Source organism: Apiospora phragmitis (genome assembly GCF_038363925.1).
Source record: "Apiospora phragmitis strain CBS 135458 chromosome Unknown utg000006l:1.0-5683423.0:1.0-5690449.0, whole genome shotgun sequence".
Lineage (NCBI taxonomy): Eukaryota > Fungi > Ascomycota > Sordariomycetes > Amphisphaeriales > Apiosporaceae > Apiospora > Apiospora phragmitis.
This window is the reverse complement of record NW_027117404.1, coordinates 2,289,991-2,307,543: the sequence shown is the minus strand read 5'-3', so window position 1 is coordinate 2,307,543 and position 17,553 is coordinate 2,289,991. Positions and strand designations below refer to the sequence as shown.

The 17,553-nt window shown below is 55.4% G+C and overlaps 5 protein-coding genes across 5 annotated transcripts; 3 read left to right on the top strand and 2 right to left on the bottom strand.

The window, feature by feature from the left end:
- Window positions 1–546: 546 nt before the first annotated feature.
- PG994_005967 (uncharacterized protein) lies at window positions 547–2,320 on the top strand (the record flags this gene model as incomplete). The annotated part of the gene is made up of 5 exons (XM_066857376.1): window positions 547–931; window positions 1,055–1,500; window positions 1,591–1,770; window positions 1,835–2,034; window positions 2,158–2,320. The coding sequence occupies 5 exons, from the start codon at window positions 547–549 to the stop codon at window positions 2,318–2,320; spliced, it is 1,374 nt and encodes a 457-aa protein (XP_066716645.1).
- Window positions 2,321–2,678: 358 nt separating this feature from the next.
- PG994_005966 (alpha/beta-hydrolase) lies at window positions 2,679–3,047 on the bottom strand (the record flags this gene model as incomplete). The annotated part of the gene is made up of 1 exon (XM_066857375.1): window positions 2,679–3,047. The coding sequence occupies one exon, from the start codon at window positions 3,045–3,047 to the stop codon at window positions 2,679–2,681; it is 369 nt and encodes a 122-aa protein (XP_066716644.1).
- A 510-nt stretch (window positions 3,048–3,557) lies between these two features.
- PG994_005965 (serine hydrolase FSH) lies at window positions 3,558–4,435 on the top strand (the record flags this gene model as incomplete). Its single annotated transcript, XM_066857374.1, has 3 exons — window positions 3,558–3,599; window positions 3,725–3,830; window positions 3,903–4,435. The coding sequence occupies 3 exons, from the start codon at window positions 3,558–3,560 to the stop codon at window positions 4,433–4,435; spliced, it is 681 nt and encodes a 226-aa protein (XP_066716643.1).
- Window positions 4,436–4,968: 533 nt separating this feature from the next.
- On the bottom strand, window positions 4,969–6,897 carry PG994_005964 (uncharacterized protein; the record flags this gene model as incomplete). Its single annotated transcript, XM_066857373.1, has 7 exons — window positions 4,969–5,271; window positions 5,330–5,521; window positions 5,578–6,111; window positions 6,168–6,360; window positions 6,420–6,543; window positions 6,599–6,732; window positions 6,803–6,897. 7 exons carry the CDS (start codon window positions 6,895–6,897, stop codon window positions 4,969–4,971), a joined length of 1,575 nt encoding a protein of 524 aa, XP_066716642.1.
- A 1,308-nt stretch (window positions 6,898–8,205) lies between these two features.
- On the top strand, window positions 8,206–16,585 carry PG994_005963 (uncharacterized protein; the record flags this gene model as incomplete). Its single annotated transcript, XM_066857372.1, has 5 exons — window positions 8,206–8,469; window positions 8,525–8,669; window positions 8,744–8,866; window positions 9,914–15,168; window positions 15,278–16,585. 5 exons carry the CDS (start codon window positions 8,206–8,208, stop codon window positions 16,583–16,585), a joined length of 7,095 nt encoding a protein of 2,364 aa, XP_066716641.1.
- Window positions 16,586–17,553: the final 968 nt, after the last annotated feature.

Genomic DNA, 17,553 nt, shown 5'->3' with positions numbered 1-17,553 from the left:
AGCTATGCAGATCTCCTGCAGTCAGCATAATAGTCACAAATCCTTTAAATCCTAGCAAGGACAAAAGTTAACATGGATATTTCCTGCAGTCAGCAACCTTTCTATTCGGATAGCCTTATCCTGATAGTCCTGCCCAAAGGCTGAAGCTGAGACGCACCCGGGAGTCCGGAGTATACGAATACACCATCCCAGATATCCCCGGCGCCGAGGCGCAGTCCTTCCGTGGGGTCACCGCTACTTTCTGTGTTGGTCTGTGGCCTATTTTTGCCCTCTATGTTTTCCTCTAAAGCCATAGAAGGGTGACAATAAACAACCCCCCTTTATCTCGCATGCAAGCTTTGAAAATAGATGTCATCTTATAATTAGTAATCAGTAACCGAATGTAGAATCTCCCAACTGTCCGCAACATCGTGGTTTGATGCATTTGGGCCTGCTTCTGTCACAGTCGGCACGAATTATCCAAAAGGTCTACCATCACTTGCATCTGTAGCTGAATTCTCCTCCGTTGCATTATTCATCTCCATCATAGCGTCGAATTAGGGAGGCATGGATTTCAGCAACGTCTCTACCCAGATGGGCCAAAAGCTCCAAGCCATACTGCCAAGCGTTGCAGCTTCTCACGGTCCTTCAACCGGAGACATTCCAAGTCTTGATTTGTCGATTGCGGAGAATGGCCTGTTGACAGAGCAATTCCTCGCTCTGGCAAAGGGTGCAATCCATGACTCGCTTGCACCGAAAGATCTAGCGTATCCTGCTGGCTTTGGTGGTGACCCCAAACTCCTTCAAGTTCTTGCCTCCTTCTTCAACCGCTACTTCCATCCCGCAAAGGCGATCTTGCCGGACCAAATCATCACGGCTTCCGGGGCGGGGAATGCGCTGGATGCCCTGCTCTGCAGCATTTGCGAGCCAGGAGATCGTGCCATCGTCCTCGGTCCATGTTGGGGTACCAATTTTCTCTACTCACTCCCTCTTCCTCTCCGTTCCCGTCCCCGTTCCCTCTGAATCTATGGAGAGAAACATCTTGCTGACCACATATCTACATCTCCACCTTCAGAAGGGTTCAGCCCGTACTTCTTGATCCACGCCAATGTGTCGCCCATTATTGCGACGGTCTCCAATCTCGAGACAGCTACCCAAGCCGGTGTTGTTATCGAGGCGTTGCGCCACGCATATGATGCTGCCGCCAACCGGCAAAAGGACATCAAAGCTGTCGTGGTAACGAACCCCAACAACCCTCTGGGCCAATGTTACTCTCGTGAGGTCCTACGTGACTGTCTCGAGTTTTGCCACGCGCACAACCTTCACTTCATCAGCGACGAGGTCTACGCCCTTTCGACAATCACTGGCTCTGCTGTTCGCGCACCAAAGCCATTCGTGTCAGTGCTGGCCTTGCTTGACGAAGATGGCATGGGCGATGCTGCTGCTGTCGCTGCCATGGCACCCAAGGTCCACATGGTCTGGAGTATGAGCAAAGACTTTGGCTGCAGCGGAATCCGAATGGTAAGCAAGTCAGCACACTCACTTTACTATATGGAGGGGGTTTCGGTTGACCTGATCTGACCTCGCCATTAGGGTTGTATTGTTTCCCAGGCAAACCCCGTGCTGCGCCTCGGGTCTGGACTGGCCAGTTACTGGCAGACTTCGTCGCTCACCAGTGTCGTGGCCCGGTCTATCCTCGGCGCTCCCCAACTGCCTGATCTGCTCCGACAGAACTCAGAAGCCCTCGGTGCGGCGTATTGTCAAATGACGGACGGGTTGGCAAAGATGGGAGTGCGCTATCTCCCCCGCAGACCATGGGCTGTTTGTCCTTGCGAGACTTGGCCCCCACTGCCAGAATGTGGACGAGGAGAAAGCGATGCTTCATAAACTCGCCCAAGCTGGCTTGATCTTCGCGCATGGACAGAAGTTCTCAGTCGGCGAAAGCGAATGCGGTTGGGCTCGCATAACCTTTTCGATCTCGGCAGAGAAGATCGGGAAGGCACTGGCAATTATGGAAAGGTTCCTCCAAGACAATAGGTCGAATGTTACGGATTAGTATGTTGTGCAGTTAAAGCCTCAACATGTCCATATTGTGATGGTATAGAAGAGCAAGTAGAAGGAAATTGTCTGACTTCATCATCTGTCGCACTATCCATCCATTCGTAGAAATAGAATCAGCCATGCATTTCTTCCCGACTACATCCGGACCTTCTCCACCAATCCTAGAATCTTGTCGACCGTGGCCTCAGTCGCTTCCAACCACGGCATGTGGCTTGTCGGCAACTCGTCCGTCACCTGGATGCCTGCCGCGCCCAAGAACTTCTTCTGGGCGGGGAAGTGAACGCATTCATCGTTAGAACACGTAAGGTAGGCAAGATGGCCCTTGAAGGCTTCGTCCTCAAAGGGCGCGTAAGGCACAATGCTTTGCATGGGCTTAAGTGCCTGGCGTTTCATATTGGCGGCCCACTGCTTCGCCTCCTCTTCCGGCAGGGCGTGGAACAGCATAGAGACTGGGTCCAGCATGGTGAGCAGCCCGCTTGGTTCCTGATCGCGGTCAAGGTCGAGCTAGTTAGCTACTTTGTGTGGGATAGAACGAGCCTGAGCTGGAAGGCAAAAGAGGAGGGCGGTATCTTACGTCAAAGCTGACCCACGGAACCAGATCATCGCCAATGCCCATGAATTGGAGCGTTGACTTCCCACTAGGGGACCATCACGGCGGCCAGGTAGACGACCGCGATGATACCTCCGGCTTTGCCAGCTTGGGCATAGGTGGCTTTGGCCAGATCCTTCACGGCACTGCCACCGTAGACCCCGGCGAATGAGTGGCAGAGGACGATGACATCCTTCCCCTCATCAACTAGGGGAAGCAGAACCTTGTCGTGTACAAAGGCAATATCGGCTTCCAGGTCCGTATCGCCATGAGGCAGTGACGTGGAGGGGGGAGATAGGCAAACGGACTCGTAACCACGGTCTGCCAGGGCGTGGCGGAGGGGTTCGTAGTTACTGGGATTCTGCCACGCGCCGGCGATAATGGCAACGGTGGGTAGGGCGTTCTGAGTAGGACCCATGTTTTGCTTAGGTGCCGTCTGTTTGTCTGCTAATGCGCTTCTTACTGGATGTTGATAGTTCGGAATGGACTCTGAAAGATGTCCGAGGTGAGATCGTTTAAGTAGGTGTGAGTGCTTGCTGAAGGGAGCGACTTGACGGTGGACATACAGGGTACTTTTTCCGTTAGCCCCGACTGTAAGACTCGCCTATATGCAGCTCAACCTCCCTCGTGGAAGATTGTGGTCGATCTCCAATGCTTTTATGTCTTGGCCTATGGTCTAGAGCTACCCTGGTGTAGAATTACGAGACCGGTCTGCCAGCTGTTGGATCCTGCTGCATGATTCTGCTGACGTGATCACCCCAAATTAAGCGAAGCAACTTCGGTGTAATCAACCCGCCTAACGCGCACGTTCAAATCCTCCGCAAGATGGCAGCATATTTGATAGATACTCTGTAAGTAAAAACTATGAAATCCATCAGTTGTATATTCCTGGCCCCTCCGTCTGCTAAAGCATCTGACCGAGGCCAATATGCATTTCCTGTGTCTACACGGAATCGGCACCAACAGCAAGGTATGGATTCCAGAGCTCTGGTGTAATGTCTCCGAGGGTGGTTCTTAGACGTTCCCGACTGACGTGTTATCTAATTACAGATACTGGAGCTCCAGACAGGTATGTGAAACTTGATACCGACTCAGCTGTACTTCTGTACTGAACGCAAGCAGGGTGCGCTTCGCTATGCTTTGGGCCCCGAGCACACGTACGATTTCGTCGAGGGCGAGATAGATCACCCTATGGAACCCGGTGCGCCTTATCTTCCTATTCCTTGGTCTTCTGCTGCTAGACACCAGGCACTAATTGCATATCGATGAATAGGGGTTGCAAGCCTCAGCGCCCCTGGAGACACCTTTCATGCCTACTTTGACCCACAATCTGGCCGGGCCATGCTCGCCGCTCTCGAGGATCTCGACTCACTCGTGGCCGAAGCAGAACCTCCTTACGACGGTGTCCTTGGCTTCAGTCACGGCTGCAGCCTCGCAGCCACAATGCTGACCCGTCCCCGGCTACAGGGTGCAGAAGAGACAACCCCCTTCAAACTGGCTGTTTTCCTTTGCGCTGGCATGGCGGCAGACCACGACTCGCTGCTGCAACGTGACTTGATAGAGAAACTGCGAAGCGTGCTGGGCAACAACAAAAGAATCAAGATCCCCACCGCTCATATCTACGCGGAGAATGATGAGGCCTGCCCGGGACAAGGAGCCCTCTTGCAGTCCCTTTGTGCAGAGAATGCTTATGCAGCAGTGCATAGTCTGGGACATCGGATTCCGGGGGCGACTGAGAAGAAGGAGCTTGAAGCAGCAGCACTTGCTATCAAACGCGCCATTGCCGATGCCCAGAGAACTCCTTAGGGCTTGACATGTTCTTTACCCATATATATACTGTATAGACAGATGCCTGCCATAACAACGTCATTATATAAATATGGATTCTGAATACTATACTGGCCTACGTTACACCCATGTGACATCAGCTGCGTTCATGGTTGTAGAACTATGTAATGTGATAATTCAACCCATAGATCTCGAGTCGTTCGAAATAGTATTTCTTATTAATCCACGAGATTCCAAGTACTTTTGCACTGACTGAAAAACTACTCCGGTCAGTTGCTATAATAAAAAAGTTGGAAATATGGTATTTCTGTGATATAAACATAAGTACGTAAGCTGTTATTGCAGTGGCTGGCATAAAAAAGAGGCTCTCATTCTATTGAAGATGAAATTCTATCGTGAGTCTTAAGTAATCCGTCCGTCCAAAACAACACATCATCTATCTATATGTGCCCTCAAAATCATGCATTGCGCTCGTGACATTTGTAATGTGTCACTTTCTTCAGTCCTATCGCCCTAGTATTGGAATCCATATGGTCATACAACATTGCTCCTCACTCATGACCAGAGCTCGACTGCCGGGGGATTGCTGGCGTCCTGCTAGGGAATTTGATCATCATCAAAATAGCTGGAAACAGGGCTGCTGCAAGTCCGACTACCACCTTCAGCTGCAAGGAGAAGGCCTCTGAAAACACGTTTCTGGTGATCTCCTGAAGAACAAGTGGAAAACGGAGAATGGCTTGAAAATCCTGGAGAAGTGCATTGAGCTGAGAACTTGTCAAGACCGGAGGTGCCAAGGAGCTCTTCAGGTGGCTGTTAAGGAGCGTTGAGCCAATGGAGAGGCCAATGGCGCCGCCCTGGATGGAGAAGGCATGTTAGTTGTCAGAAATCGAAGCAATAGGGGTAATAGCTCACCATTTGTCGAAACTGGATCATGGCCCCAGTCGCAGTCGCCAGATCTCGCGACTCCACACTCGCCGGAGTAATGGTGACCAAGGTTCCAAATGTGATGCCGACACCGAACCCTGCCACTATCTCGTACCCATACAACCTGGCAGGGATCTGGGCGCCCACCGGCTCGCTAGCCAGCAGGGCCAGGCCGATCAGCTGCAGGCTTGCACCCGCCACAAGCAAGGTCAGCGGCAAGGGCCGCGTATGAAAACAATATTGCTGGCCAGCGAACCGAGAGGCGCAAACATGGCATAGGGGAGAAGGCGGACGCCCGCATCCAGAGCAGACAGGGAGTTGACGGTCTGGAAGCGCTGCGGGAGCGATATGACCAACATGGTGAAGGGGAAGCCGAGGAAGAAGGACTGCATGAGCATCCCCATCCAGTAGCGGTTGGTGAAGAAGCGGAAGGGGAATACGGGCTCCAGCTGCCACCGTCCATCTCGAGTGGCCACCCACGACCAGAGCACGAACAAGATCCAGAGTAGGCCGGAAATCACCAGGAATACTATGACCAAGGCCGAAGACCAGGAGTAATCGGTACTGGCTTCCAGCAGGGCTGTAACCAGGAACAGATTGGCCCCGACCAACAGAAACGTGCCCAGGAAGTCGACCCGTCTGATCGAAAACTTATCACTAAACGGGCATATGCGGCTACCATGGAAGGGGAAATCATTGGGCAGAAAGACTGCCAGTGCAGCGACAGCGAACAGGCCGATAGGAAGACTAGAACCGGAAGTTGTAACAGACTGGTTCAAAGAGAGAAGCGCAGCGGTTTGGGGAACACTCACTTCAACAAAAATACCCAGCGCCATGTCGTACTGTCTGCGATAGCACCTCCAATGATGGGACCTAACAGCGTTGCGAAGGCAATGTCGGCTGATATGATGGAGCCATACTTGGGGTATTTCTCCTGGGGAATCAGCTCGAAGAAGACCACCATGGAGATAGAGAAGCACCCGGCACCTCCCAACCCTTGCACGGCGCGAAAGACAATGCTAACCAGCCCAATAAGTCAGTGTCTAGTTGCCAGGCAAGTCTTGATGGACATTCTTACAGCATCGTCATGTTCTGACTAGCTCCGCAAAGGGCCGAGGCGATGATGAAGATGGTCAAGGCTGCCAGTAACGCCCATTTTCGCTTGAAGATGTCGCTCAGCTTGGCCCAAACGATGATAAAGCCTTCATAACTAGGTTAACATGCCGGTCGGGGCAGCAAGTGAGAAGAAGATTTTACCAGTATACGTGATGAGGTAGGCGACAACCACCCAGCCCGTCTCGCGAAAACCGTGCAGGTCATTGGCGATGGTCACGAGAGCCGTACTGACAATGGAAATCTCGAGGTTAGGAAGGAATATGGCAACAGAGATGCTGAGGTACTCAATCTGTTAGTTGACCATGGCAATAGGGGTGAACGAGTAGCAGCACTGCTGAGACTCACCCGCAAAGCAAGATGGCCAACTTCCAGCCCGTAATGAAATCGCTTGGCCCCTCCTGGGCATCGTCAACGGATAGCCGCTCCATGTCTTGAGGCATGGTTGAGAGTGTATGTTTCGTTGTTGAAAGTCTCCTTGGTAATGGAAGAATGATCGAATCCGATCAATTCACGTATTCACAGCCTGCGCCAATTTTGCCATGCTAAGTGTTGGTATTTGACCGCCTTGGACCGGGCAACTGGGAAGTCTCGATGCGTGGGAGGGAATCCTTGCCAGAGCCATGTTTTCTGAGAGCCAATCCTCCCGTGGATGGTTGGAGTTAATGATACCCTAGGGTGTGCCATCATCATCTTGCAATACCATGACTGCATGGTCCTTTACTACCCTAAGCGATTGGTGGTGTATCACTTCGACCCCAGGTTCTCCAGGGATGCCCAGCCCAATCAGAGCTTGTCTGAGCCACCAAGTTGCAATTTGCTTCCTCTATGGCATCATTGATAAATAGTATCACCTCAGCTGATTATCTATCCCTTTGAGCGCGAGTTACGCCGTGAAGAGTGGCATGCAGTTCTATAATATCTGATTGGACAAGGAGACACACACAAAAGATACGAGTATGCGCCAAGCTAACAATAGACGTCGTTTCTTACTTCTCATCTTTCCGTGGCCCCCGGAACTAGTGCCGCCCAATCTTGCCGTCCTTTACGCGCGTATTGTTACGGGGCCCTAGTTGATCCCAACCCTCGCTTGTGCTGTGCATTTATTGGCATGCTTACAGCAAATCTTCGGCTTATCATGGGGCATCTTTTTCCGTCCAATGGAGCCAGGACTAGGTCAACATATTCGTTATCTGGCATATTGGCTCCTATAGGATTCAGCTCCTGGTAAGCCTCCTTTATACAACACTGTGCCAAAATACGAGCCACACGAATGAAGCATCAAGGTGATATGATGATGACAGCATGCGACGTTGGGTATGCCATCTTTATGGGAAGGTGCACACCTACTGTAGACCAGGAAGCAAAGTCATTTGCAAAGTAGTCGATACAACTTCAATACTTGTCGAAAACTCTGCCTAGATTACCAATCCTGTGAGAATGTAATAAGCGGACTTCGGGTTCGACGACCCTGAAACAACCAACCACATGGCATCCAGGTTTAGTCCGACAGCTTATTTGACCCTACTTTTGTATACAGCAAGGCAACTAAGGGGTTGGAGAAGTCGCAATGTAGGCAACCAGAAGAGTGACTATTGGCCTTATCAGCATGGGTGGACGATGTGTTTAGAATCTAGGACTCCCTGTGTTATAACATAGAGATATTCCTCCAGAATTGACGAAAGGAAAGCGTTTTCCCAAGCCCTATAGACTTTTTCCTTCTCTCGCTCATACCTAAGACATCCACCATCATGGCTCCTGGGCTATTGTACACCGAGTCTCCCCCTTCTTCCTCTGGAGATTCAGACTTCGACGGGTCAAAGGGGATAGATGACCAGAACTTGACGGAGCCCATCGCAGTAGTGGGCCTGTCACTCAAGTTCCCCCAAGATGCTACCTCACCAGAAGCCTTCTGGCAGATGCTTCTAGAGAAGCGATGTGCCTCAACTGAGACACCACCCGATCGCTTCAATGTCAACGCGGTCCACGGAACAGATGCGAATCGTACGGATACGGTATGTGTTTGAACTCTTCGGTAACCCGATAAGAATATATCTAACAGCGCTCTAGATCACGCCACGTGGAGGCCACTTCATCAAGGAAGACCTATCCCTCTTTGACGCGCCTTTCTTCTCCATCACGTCTGCAGAAGCAACGTCCATGGATGTTCAACAGCGTCAGTTGCTTGAGTGCGTGTATCGCGCGCTAGAGAACGGTACGTGCAGCCCCAGGCACTCTATAATATAGACCACTGCCACGGAAAATAGATGCTGATGATGTCTCCAAAAGCGGGCATGCCCCTGGACAAGGTCAACGGGTCAAAAACATCGGTTCATACCGGCTCGTTCTCGGATGACTACCGCTTGATGACGATGCGAGACCACCAGTCGCTGCCCAAATATGCAGCGACAGGTTCGTCATTAAGCATCCTCGCCAACCGTATCAGTTGGTTCTACAACATGCAGGGAGCTAGTCTACAAATCGACACGGCGTGCTCGAGCAGTCTTGTAGCCTTAGACGCGGCCTGTCAAGGGCTGCGGATTGGAGAAGCAAATATGGTAAGTGGCAACGCCCCTTTCTCTCCCATTTTCCCAAGCACAAATAGAGACGGACATACCTACCCACACATATCAATGCATGGGCTCTTTGTTTCATTTGTTTATTTAAAAATTCCTCAAAATGGCAAATTACTGATGAGGATCAACCGATTAGGGCATCGTGGCTGGTTCTAGTACCATCTTCTCCCTGGACAACTTCCTCATGCTCTCCAACATGAACTTCCTCGGCCCGGACAGCCGTTGCTACAGCTTCGACCACCGGGCCAACGGCTACGCCCGCGGCGAGGGCTTCGGCGTCCTCGTGCTCAAGCGCCTCGCCGACGCCGTCCGCGACGGCGACACCCTCCGGGCCGTGATCCGTTCCACGGGCTCCAACTCGGACGGCCGCACGCCCGGCATCGCCCAGCCCAGCGGCAGCGCCCAGGAGCGCCTGATCCGCGACACCTACGCCAAGGCCGGCCTGGACCTCGGCGCGACGCGCTTCTTCGAGGCGCACGGCACGGGCACCGCCGTCGGCGACCCGATCGAGGCGCGCGCGATCGGGTCCGTGTTCGGGCCGTTCCGCAGTCCCAACGACCCGTTGTACGTCGGCGCGGTCAAGTCGAATGTGGGCCATCTGGAAGGGGCTAGCGGCATCGCGGGGGTGATAAAAGGGGTGCTGGCGCTAGAAAGGGGCATAATCCCCCCCAACACCAACTTTGAGAAGCCAAACCCCCGCATCGACGCCCCCGGCTTCAACCTCTGCTTCCCCACACAGCCGACTCCCTGGCCCTGTCCCGGGTTGCGCCGGGCATCCATCAATTCATTTGGGTTCGGTGGCTCGAATGCCCACGTTGTCTGGACGATGCCTACAACTTCCTCAAATCCAACAGATACCCAGGCATCCACAATACTGTCGCAGTACCCCCGACTGCCATCCAACTGGCCCAAGGGGCAGTCGAGCACAACAACACCGTAGTACTGGATGTTCAAGACCAGACGAAGTCAAACCCAGCTCTGCTGGCCTGGTCGTCCACAGACCAAGGAGGGCTTGATCGATTATCAAAGGCATACAAGAGCCATTTCCAGACGCTTTCTTCCAGCACGGGGCAGTCTCCCACCTACCTGTCGGACCTGGCCTACACTCTTTCTCAGCGCCGAAGCATCTTTCCATGGAAGTCGTGCGCCATCGCCAACTCAACCACCGACCTGCGAAATGGATCTTTCCACCTTTCCAAGGCCGTGCGCTCCACCCGCGAGCTCGGAATCGCCTACATCTTCACGGGCCAAGGAGCCCAGTTCGCCGGCATGGGGCGCGAGCTGCTCGCGTACCCCGTCTTCAAGAACACGCTGCAGCGGGCGCAGCTGTACCTGTACGAGCTGGGCTGTCCCTGGTCCCTCATGGAGGAGCTGCTCATGGACAAGGCCTCGTCTCGGGTCAGCCGCGCGGACATGAGCCAACCTCTGTGTACAGCGTTGCAGATCGCCTTGATCACGCTCTTGCAGAGCTGGGATATCACACCACGGGCTGTCGTCGGCCACTCGTCGGGCGAGATTGCCGCCGCGTACTGCCTGGGCGGTCTCTCGTTACGATCTGCCTGCAAAGTCGCCTATCTGCGTGGGAAGCTCGCAGCCAAGCTCGCCACAGCCTCGCAAAAGAAGTGCGCGATGATGGCAGCTGGTCTCTCGAAGTCCCGGGCGCTGGAGTACATCAAGATGCTCCCCCGGCCTTCTGGCCCACCTGGCATCGTCGTGGCCTGCGTCAACAGTCCGTCTAGCGTCACCATCTCGGGCGATGCCGAGCAAATCGACGCATTGCACCAGCTCCTGGTCCGTGACTCGGTCTTCGCTCGGAAGCTCCAGGTCGACGTGGGCTACCACTCGCCTCAGATGGAGTACATTGCAGGCGAATACCAGCGTGAAATGAGCCAGCTGGAACTCGGCACCGCGCTGCCCGGATGCTCGCTGATGATTTCGTCGGTCACCAAGCAGCCGATCAAGCATCTGCAGCAGCTGTCCGATGGCAACTACTGGGTCAGCAACTTGATAAGCCCCGTGCGCTTCTCCGACGCACTGGACGCGTTGGTGTCCCTGGGTGCGAAGACGGGCCGGAAGAAGCTAGGGGCGGCCCGAGACGCCAACAGCAACAGAGAAACGGTGACGGTGTACGACTTGCTGGAGCTTGGCCCTCACGGCGCCCTGGGTGGGCCTGTCAAGGACATCCTCAAATCGAACGTGCGTGGGAAAGAGGTCAGATACGCCTCCTGCCTTACTCGCAACGTGTCGTCCCTGGAGACGTTAATGGGGGCCGCCGGGCGGCTCTGGTGCCAGGGGTACCCTGTGCAGATCTCGAAGGTCAGCAACTTCCAGGCCGGCAAGCCGTCTCCGCGAATGGCGCTGACCGACCTCCCCGAGTACCCATTCGATCATTCCCAATCCTACTGGCACGAGAGCCGCAGCAGCAAGGAGGGCCGCCTGCGAAAGCATGCCCGGCACGACCTGCTCGGGACCCGGACCAACGATGGGAACCCGCTGGAGGCCTGCTGGAGGAACTTCATTCGCACATCGGAAGTTCCCTGGGTGGCCGACCATGTGGTCAACGGCTCGACCATTTACCCCGCCGCGGGCATGCTCGCCATGGCCCTCGAAGGCGTCCGGCAACTGGAGCAGGACAACACCCTGATGAATAGCACACCCGTGAAGGGATTTCGCGTAACCGAAGCCACGTTTCGACGGGTCCTTAGCATCGACGTTTCCACGGCGGACGCCGCCACCGAGTCCCATCTGTATGTGTGCCCCGTCCAAGACGCGGGCGTAAAGAAGGCGAGCCGCTTCGACTTCCGCATCTGCACACTCGAGCGGGGCCAGTGGGGTGAGAACTGCCGTGGTCAGATCGAGGTCGAGTACGAGGATGAGGAGCAGCCCGACGAGATCGACGGCGGCCTCGAGCAGAGGTCTGCAGACGAGGCGATGGCCCGTCTCTTGGAATCACGCACCAAGACCTGCACGCAGCAAGTCGGCACGCCCGCAGTCTACGACCACTTTGGCAAGATGGGCCTGCAATTCGGGCCTACGTTCCAATCGCTGCAGAGGGTCCAGTTTAATGAGTCGGGAGAAGTCCTCGCCGACGTCAAGGCCTTCCGATGGGAAGCCGACGACGGCAAGGCAAACGCATGGCAGCCTCACCTGATCCATCCCACCACGCTGGACAGCTTCATCCAAGTCGTCCTCGTCGGGCTCACCAAAGGAGCTAGCAAGGCGATTCCCACCACTGTTCCGACGCGCGTCACCAACCTTTGGCTGTCCTCTTCGGGGCTGGCACACCCGGAGACCAGCAGCCTTCAGGTCACGTCTCACGAGCTGTCCCGTGGCAACCGCCAGACCGAGTCATCGTTTGCAGCATATGGCTCGGACGGTCACCTGCGCGCCTCTGTGGCGGTCATAGAGACGACAAATGTAGACCGCCAGGAAGCGGAAGAAGCAACCGATCAAAACGGCCGCTTGAGGCGGCTGTGCTACAAAATGGACTGGAAGCCGGACTTCGATCTGCTGTCGCCGACTCAAGGGGCGATGTATTTTGGCGTGGGGAAGACTGTAAATGCTTCTACTTCAGTTTTCTATGAGGACCTAGCCTGCTTCATATATTCTACCATCACTCGGATTTTATTACAGCTAAACTACAGCCATGTTGTTGATTCTAAGAAGGAGTACGTCGCTTGGATGGAGCAGCAGGTCCAACGATTCAACGAAAAGCCACAACTTCCGCCGTGGTCGTGCAAGATCTCCGACGCCACCTACCAAGAAGCGCTAGCGCACCGTTTAGGAGAGGGAAGTGAGGGCCGTTTCTATGTCAAGGTTGCTCAAAACTTACTCCCAATCTTGTATGGGGAGATGGATCCGCAGCAACTGCTGCTATCTGGGGATCTGGCTAGGGAATACCACCTCGAGGTTAACTCACGCCTTTCCGGCGTCCTCGCGGGGGTGGTAGACCTTTTGGCACATAAGAATCCCAACCTCCGCATACTGGAGGTAGGGGCCGGTGCCGGAGGTGTCACTGCTCATATCGCCGGCTCGCTGTTCCCCTCTGCCGGGTCGACCGTGCCTCGCTGCGCCCGGTACGATTTCACTGATGCAGTCCCGTCTCTCCTGGAAAAGGCACAAAAAGACTTCCCATCCTACTCCTCGCGTATGCGATATACCCTGCTCGACATTGAAAAAGACCCTCAAGAGCAAGGGTTCGAGCCAGGCACGTACGATCTCGTCATTGCAACCAACAACACAGCACGCGCCCAAAAGAACCTGGCTGTGCCACTGCAGAATGTGCACGCACTGCTCCGGACCGGCGGCAAGTTGTTGCTGTTGGTGCATACTGGAAATATTGGGCGCAGTGATTTCGCCTATGGTCTGTTGCCTGGTTCGCCGTGCTTGTCGGCTCTTACGCCAGAGAAGTGGAATCAAACTCTTGTGGGCAGTGGTTTCAGTGGAAACGACTTCGTCTTGGACGATTATGCCGATGTGACGAACCAAGAGCTGAGCATCATCGTCTCGACGAAAGTCGACGGCGCACTCGACTCACTGAAGAGCCTGTCGCCGCCGCATCGTCGTATTTCCCTAGTAACTACCAGGGGTTCGGTGACTCAAGCCAAGGTGGCTAGCCAGATTCAGTCAACGCTCAGCACGGAGTACGGCGTGGTATGCGAAACCTCTTTCTTGGACGCCCTTAAGAGCAGTGCGGGCAAAGCCCTTGTTTTCCTCGTGGAGCTGGACAGCCCCGTTCTGCATAACTTGGACGAGAAGACCTTCGAGACACTACGAGCGAGCCTGCTATCAGCGGAACACCTAGTCTGGGTGACGGGCGGCGGGGATGACTGGGACACTCCCGAGTACCATGTAGCAGATGGTCTCCTACGAGGTCTCCGGACGGAGAACGCCATGCTAAAAGCGGTGACGTTGGCTGCGAACCCAAGTCAGCCGAACGTGGCCGAGGTCGTGCAGGAGATGGTGCACAGCGTCTTCGTCTGTGGCGATGCAAATGACCTCGAGGCCGAATATCGAGACCAGAACGGCATCCTGTTCATCAATCGCGCCGTCGAGGACTCTCACCTAAATGAGCACGTCCACACGACGATCCAACCGCAACAGACCCAAGTTCAACCGTTCGGTACCCCCGGCCTTCCCCCCTTGGGCATGCAATTCAAAACCCCTGGCCTGCTCGACTCCCTTCAATTCGTCGAGGACACGGCGGCCAAAGAGGCCTTGCAGCCCGACGACGTGGAAATCCAAGTGAAGGCCGTCGGCGTGAACTTCAGAGACCTGCTCACCGCGCTGGGGCGCATCAACCAGCTCGAGATCGGATGCGAGTGTGCCGGCGTCATCTCCCGCGTCGGCAGCGCCGTCGATCCGGCGCACCTCCGCGTCGGAGATCGCGTATGCGCCATCGCCTTCGACTGCTACCGGACCTTGGCCCGCACCAACGCCCTGACCGTGGTCAAGATCCCCGACCAGCTCTCCTTCACCGAGGCGGCCGCCCTGCCCATCACGTACGCGACGGCCCACTACGCCCTTCTGGTCGTGGGCCGGATCCGCAAGGGCGACCGGGTGCTGATCCACGCCGCGGCCGGCGGCACGGGCCAAGCGGCTATCCAGCTCGCCCAGCTCGCCGGCGCCGAGGTGTTCGCCACCGTGAGCTCCCAGGCCAAGAAGCGGCTCCTCGTGGACCGGTACGGCGTGGCCGGCGACCACATTTTCTACAGCCGCAACACCTCCTTCGCCCAGGGCGTGATGCGGATGACGCAGAACCGCGGCGTGGACCTGGTGCTAAACTCGCTGGCGGGCGACGGTCTCACGGCCAGCTGGAAGTGCATGGCAAGCTTTGGCCGCTTTGTCGAGATCGGCAAGCGCGACATCGATTCGCACTCCCGACTAGACATGTTCTACTTCATGAAGAACGTCTCCTTCACGGCCGTGGATCTCTTCGCCATGACCAAGGAGCGGCCTGCCCTCGTGCGCGAGTCTCTGGCCGCCGCCTTGGAAGTCATTGCGGCAGGCCAAGCCAAGACCTCCTATCCCGTTCAGCCCTACCCCGTCTCGGAGATTGAGTCTGCTTTCCGGTATATGCAGAGCGGGAAGAGCATAGGAAAGCTGGTGATTGAGATGCGAAGTGAAGAGAACGTTCTGGTAGGTTGTACTCTTAAGTCCCCCTTCACCCCTAACCTACATGATTCGCTCTAATGGACCCCACTACGACGACACTGGAGTGTTTGGATGCTGGCTGACACCAATCAAGACCGTCCTAGACCGGAAACCAAGTTTGGCCTTGGACCCAAATGCTACCTACGTGATTGCTGGTGGATTTGGTGGTATCGCGCGGCCAACGGTGCAATGGATGGCGGATAGAGGAGCCCTTCACTTGGTTTTGCTGAGCCGATCCGGGCCTCAGTCTGCCAGCGCACGCAAGCTTGTTGAGGATCTAGAGAGCCGAGGCGTCCAAGTATTCGCCCCTCAATGTGACGTGACGTCCACCGAAGCCCTGGCACCCGTCCTCGTCGAAGTTGCCGCGACCATGCCACCGATCAAGGGCTGCATCCAAGCTGCCATGGTCCTTCGAGATACCATGCTGGACAGAGTAAGTGCTTTTCAGATGTTTCTCTCCAGTCCCCCTCTTGGGTTAGTTAGCTCCGCAGTGTCAACGGGATATAGGACTAACGCTCGGCTTGTTACAGTGACGCACGCCGATTGGACGCAAGCATTGCGCCCCAAGGTCGATGGCACCCGGGCTCTGGATCAGCTCATGCCGGCCGGGCTGGACTTCTTCGTCATTCTCTCGTCCGTCGTGGGCATCCACGGCTCGGCCGGCCAGTCCAACTACGCCGCGGGCGGGACGTACCAGGACGCGCTGGCGAAGCGGCGCGTGCGGCGGGGCGAGCGGGCCGTGGCGCTGGACCTCGGCTGGATGGCCTCGTTCGGCGTCATCTCGGAGAGCGCGTTCCTGACGCGGGCGTTCGAGGCGTCGGGCCTGCTGCTGCCCATCGGCGCGGCCGAGTACCTGGCCCTGCTGGAGCACTGCTGCCGCGCCGACAACCCTCGCGGCCGCGACGTCGACGCCTGCCAGGTCGTCGTGGGCATGGAGACGCCCGCCGGCCTCCGGGCCAAGGGCGCCGACGTCGCGGCCCTGCTGCAGCGGTCCACGTTCCGCTACCTGCACGCCATGGGCCCCGGCGAGGGCCAGGACACGGACGAGGGTGGTGGGGCGGTGGGCGACGGCGTCCCGCAGGCGAACGCGGCCAAGAATTGGTATGTGGCCTTCGCGAGTGCGCGCTCGGCCGCCGAGGCGGAGGAGGTGGTGGTAGAGGGACTTGTGCACAAGCTGTCGCGAGCCCTGTCGATGGCGCCGGAGGACATTGATCACCTACGACCGCTGCATTCGTACGGCGTGGACTCGCTGCTGGCCGTCGAGCTGCGCAGTTGGTTCGCCAAAGAGTTCAAGTCCGACATCGCTGTTTTCGAAATCATGGGTGCAGCCAACTTTGGCGCAATCGCTGCGACGGTGAAAGCCAAAAGTAAGAACACGCAAGTGAGTCGGGCAGAAGAATGAGTGTAGATTGCGTAGATATTTTGCTAGCTACGGAGTATTTAGACTAGATATAGATTCCCTTCTTTAACTGAAATATCTAAACGTACAATGCCAGTATATTACGTTGATATTATTTGTGCAATGCTTTTTAAAACGGTTATTTGAGGCGCAAACTCCAGGTAAACTCAGGCTTAAAGCAGCGTTGCTCAGTTTCAGTGACAACCCAGTCTGGTGGTCTTGTGTCCCTCCCGGCTCGGTAAGCTGTAGCTTTTTGTCTCAACACAGCCACTGACAATTCGCCCACCACCCCCTTGCTTCTTGCCAATACAGAAAAGTTGCGGTCCGATATCCTCACGGACGCCGAACCCGGTCAAGGTTCGTTGAATTTCGCCTAAGTAGTTGTCGTACTGCCCAGTCTGCCTCGAGCATTCCTTTAACAGCCAAGTCCAGGACAAGTGGAACTCCGATTAGGCTTTCCGATGGGGTCCAACCCGTGGGTATCTCGTGACACGTGCTTTCGGGAGACAGCGCGCTGCGGTTTGCTAGTGCCGTGGGACTCGTGGAACCCGTTGTCCCGGGCTCGGTGGGATTTCGTCTTTCATCAGTCCACTCATCATGGCGCAACGGCCGGATGGTGGCATTGCCTTAACTCTGATGGTGCGATTATTTCAAGACTCAAGATGTAACCGGCATCCCGTCAGGGAACACTCAAGAAAAAACCAATAGTTGATAGCACGTGCACTCGCTGATAACATTCTATTACGAAATTCTACACAATTTCGCTTGTGGTCGATAACAAAACCCTAATACCGCTGCCCTCGACCCATGTCCAATCCAACTTTAGCTAAATGTATACTCCTACAAGATCGACACACTCAATCTAGTCTTTACAGAATATCGTACATGTAGGCTTGCTCAGCGAGCTCCGATTCGGCTAGTAATCCCAAGGGAAACCGGGTGAAGAGTTTAGAGACGAGTCCATGTAGGTC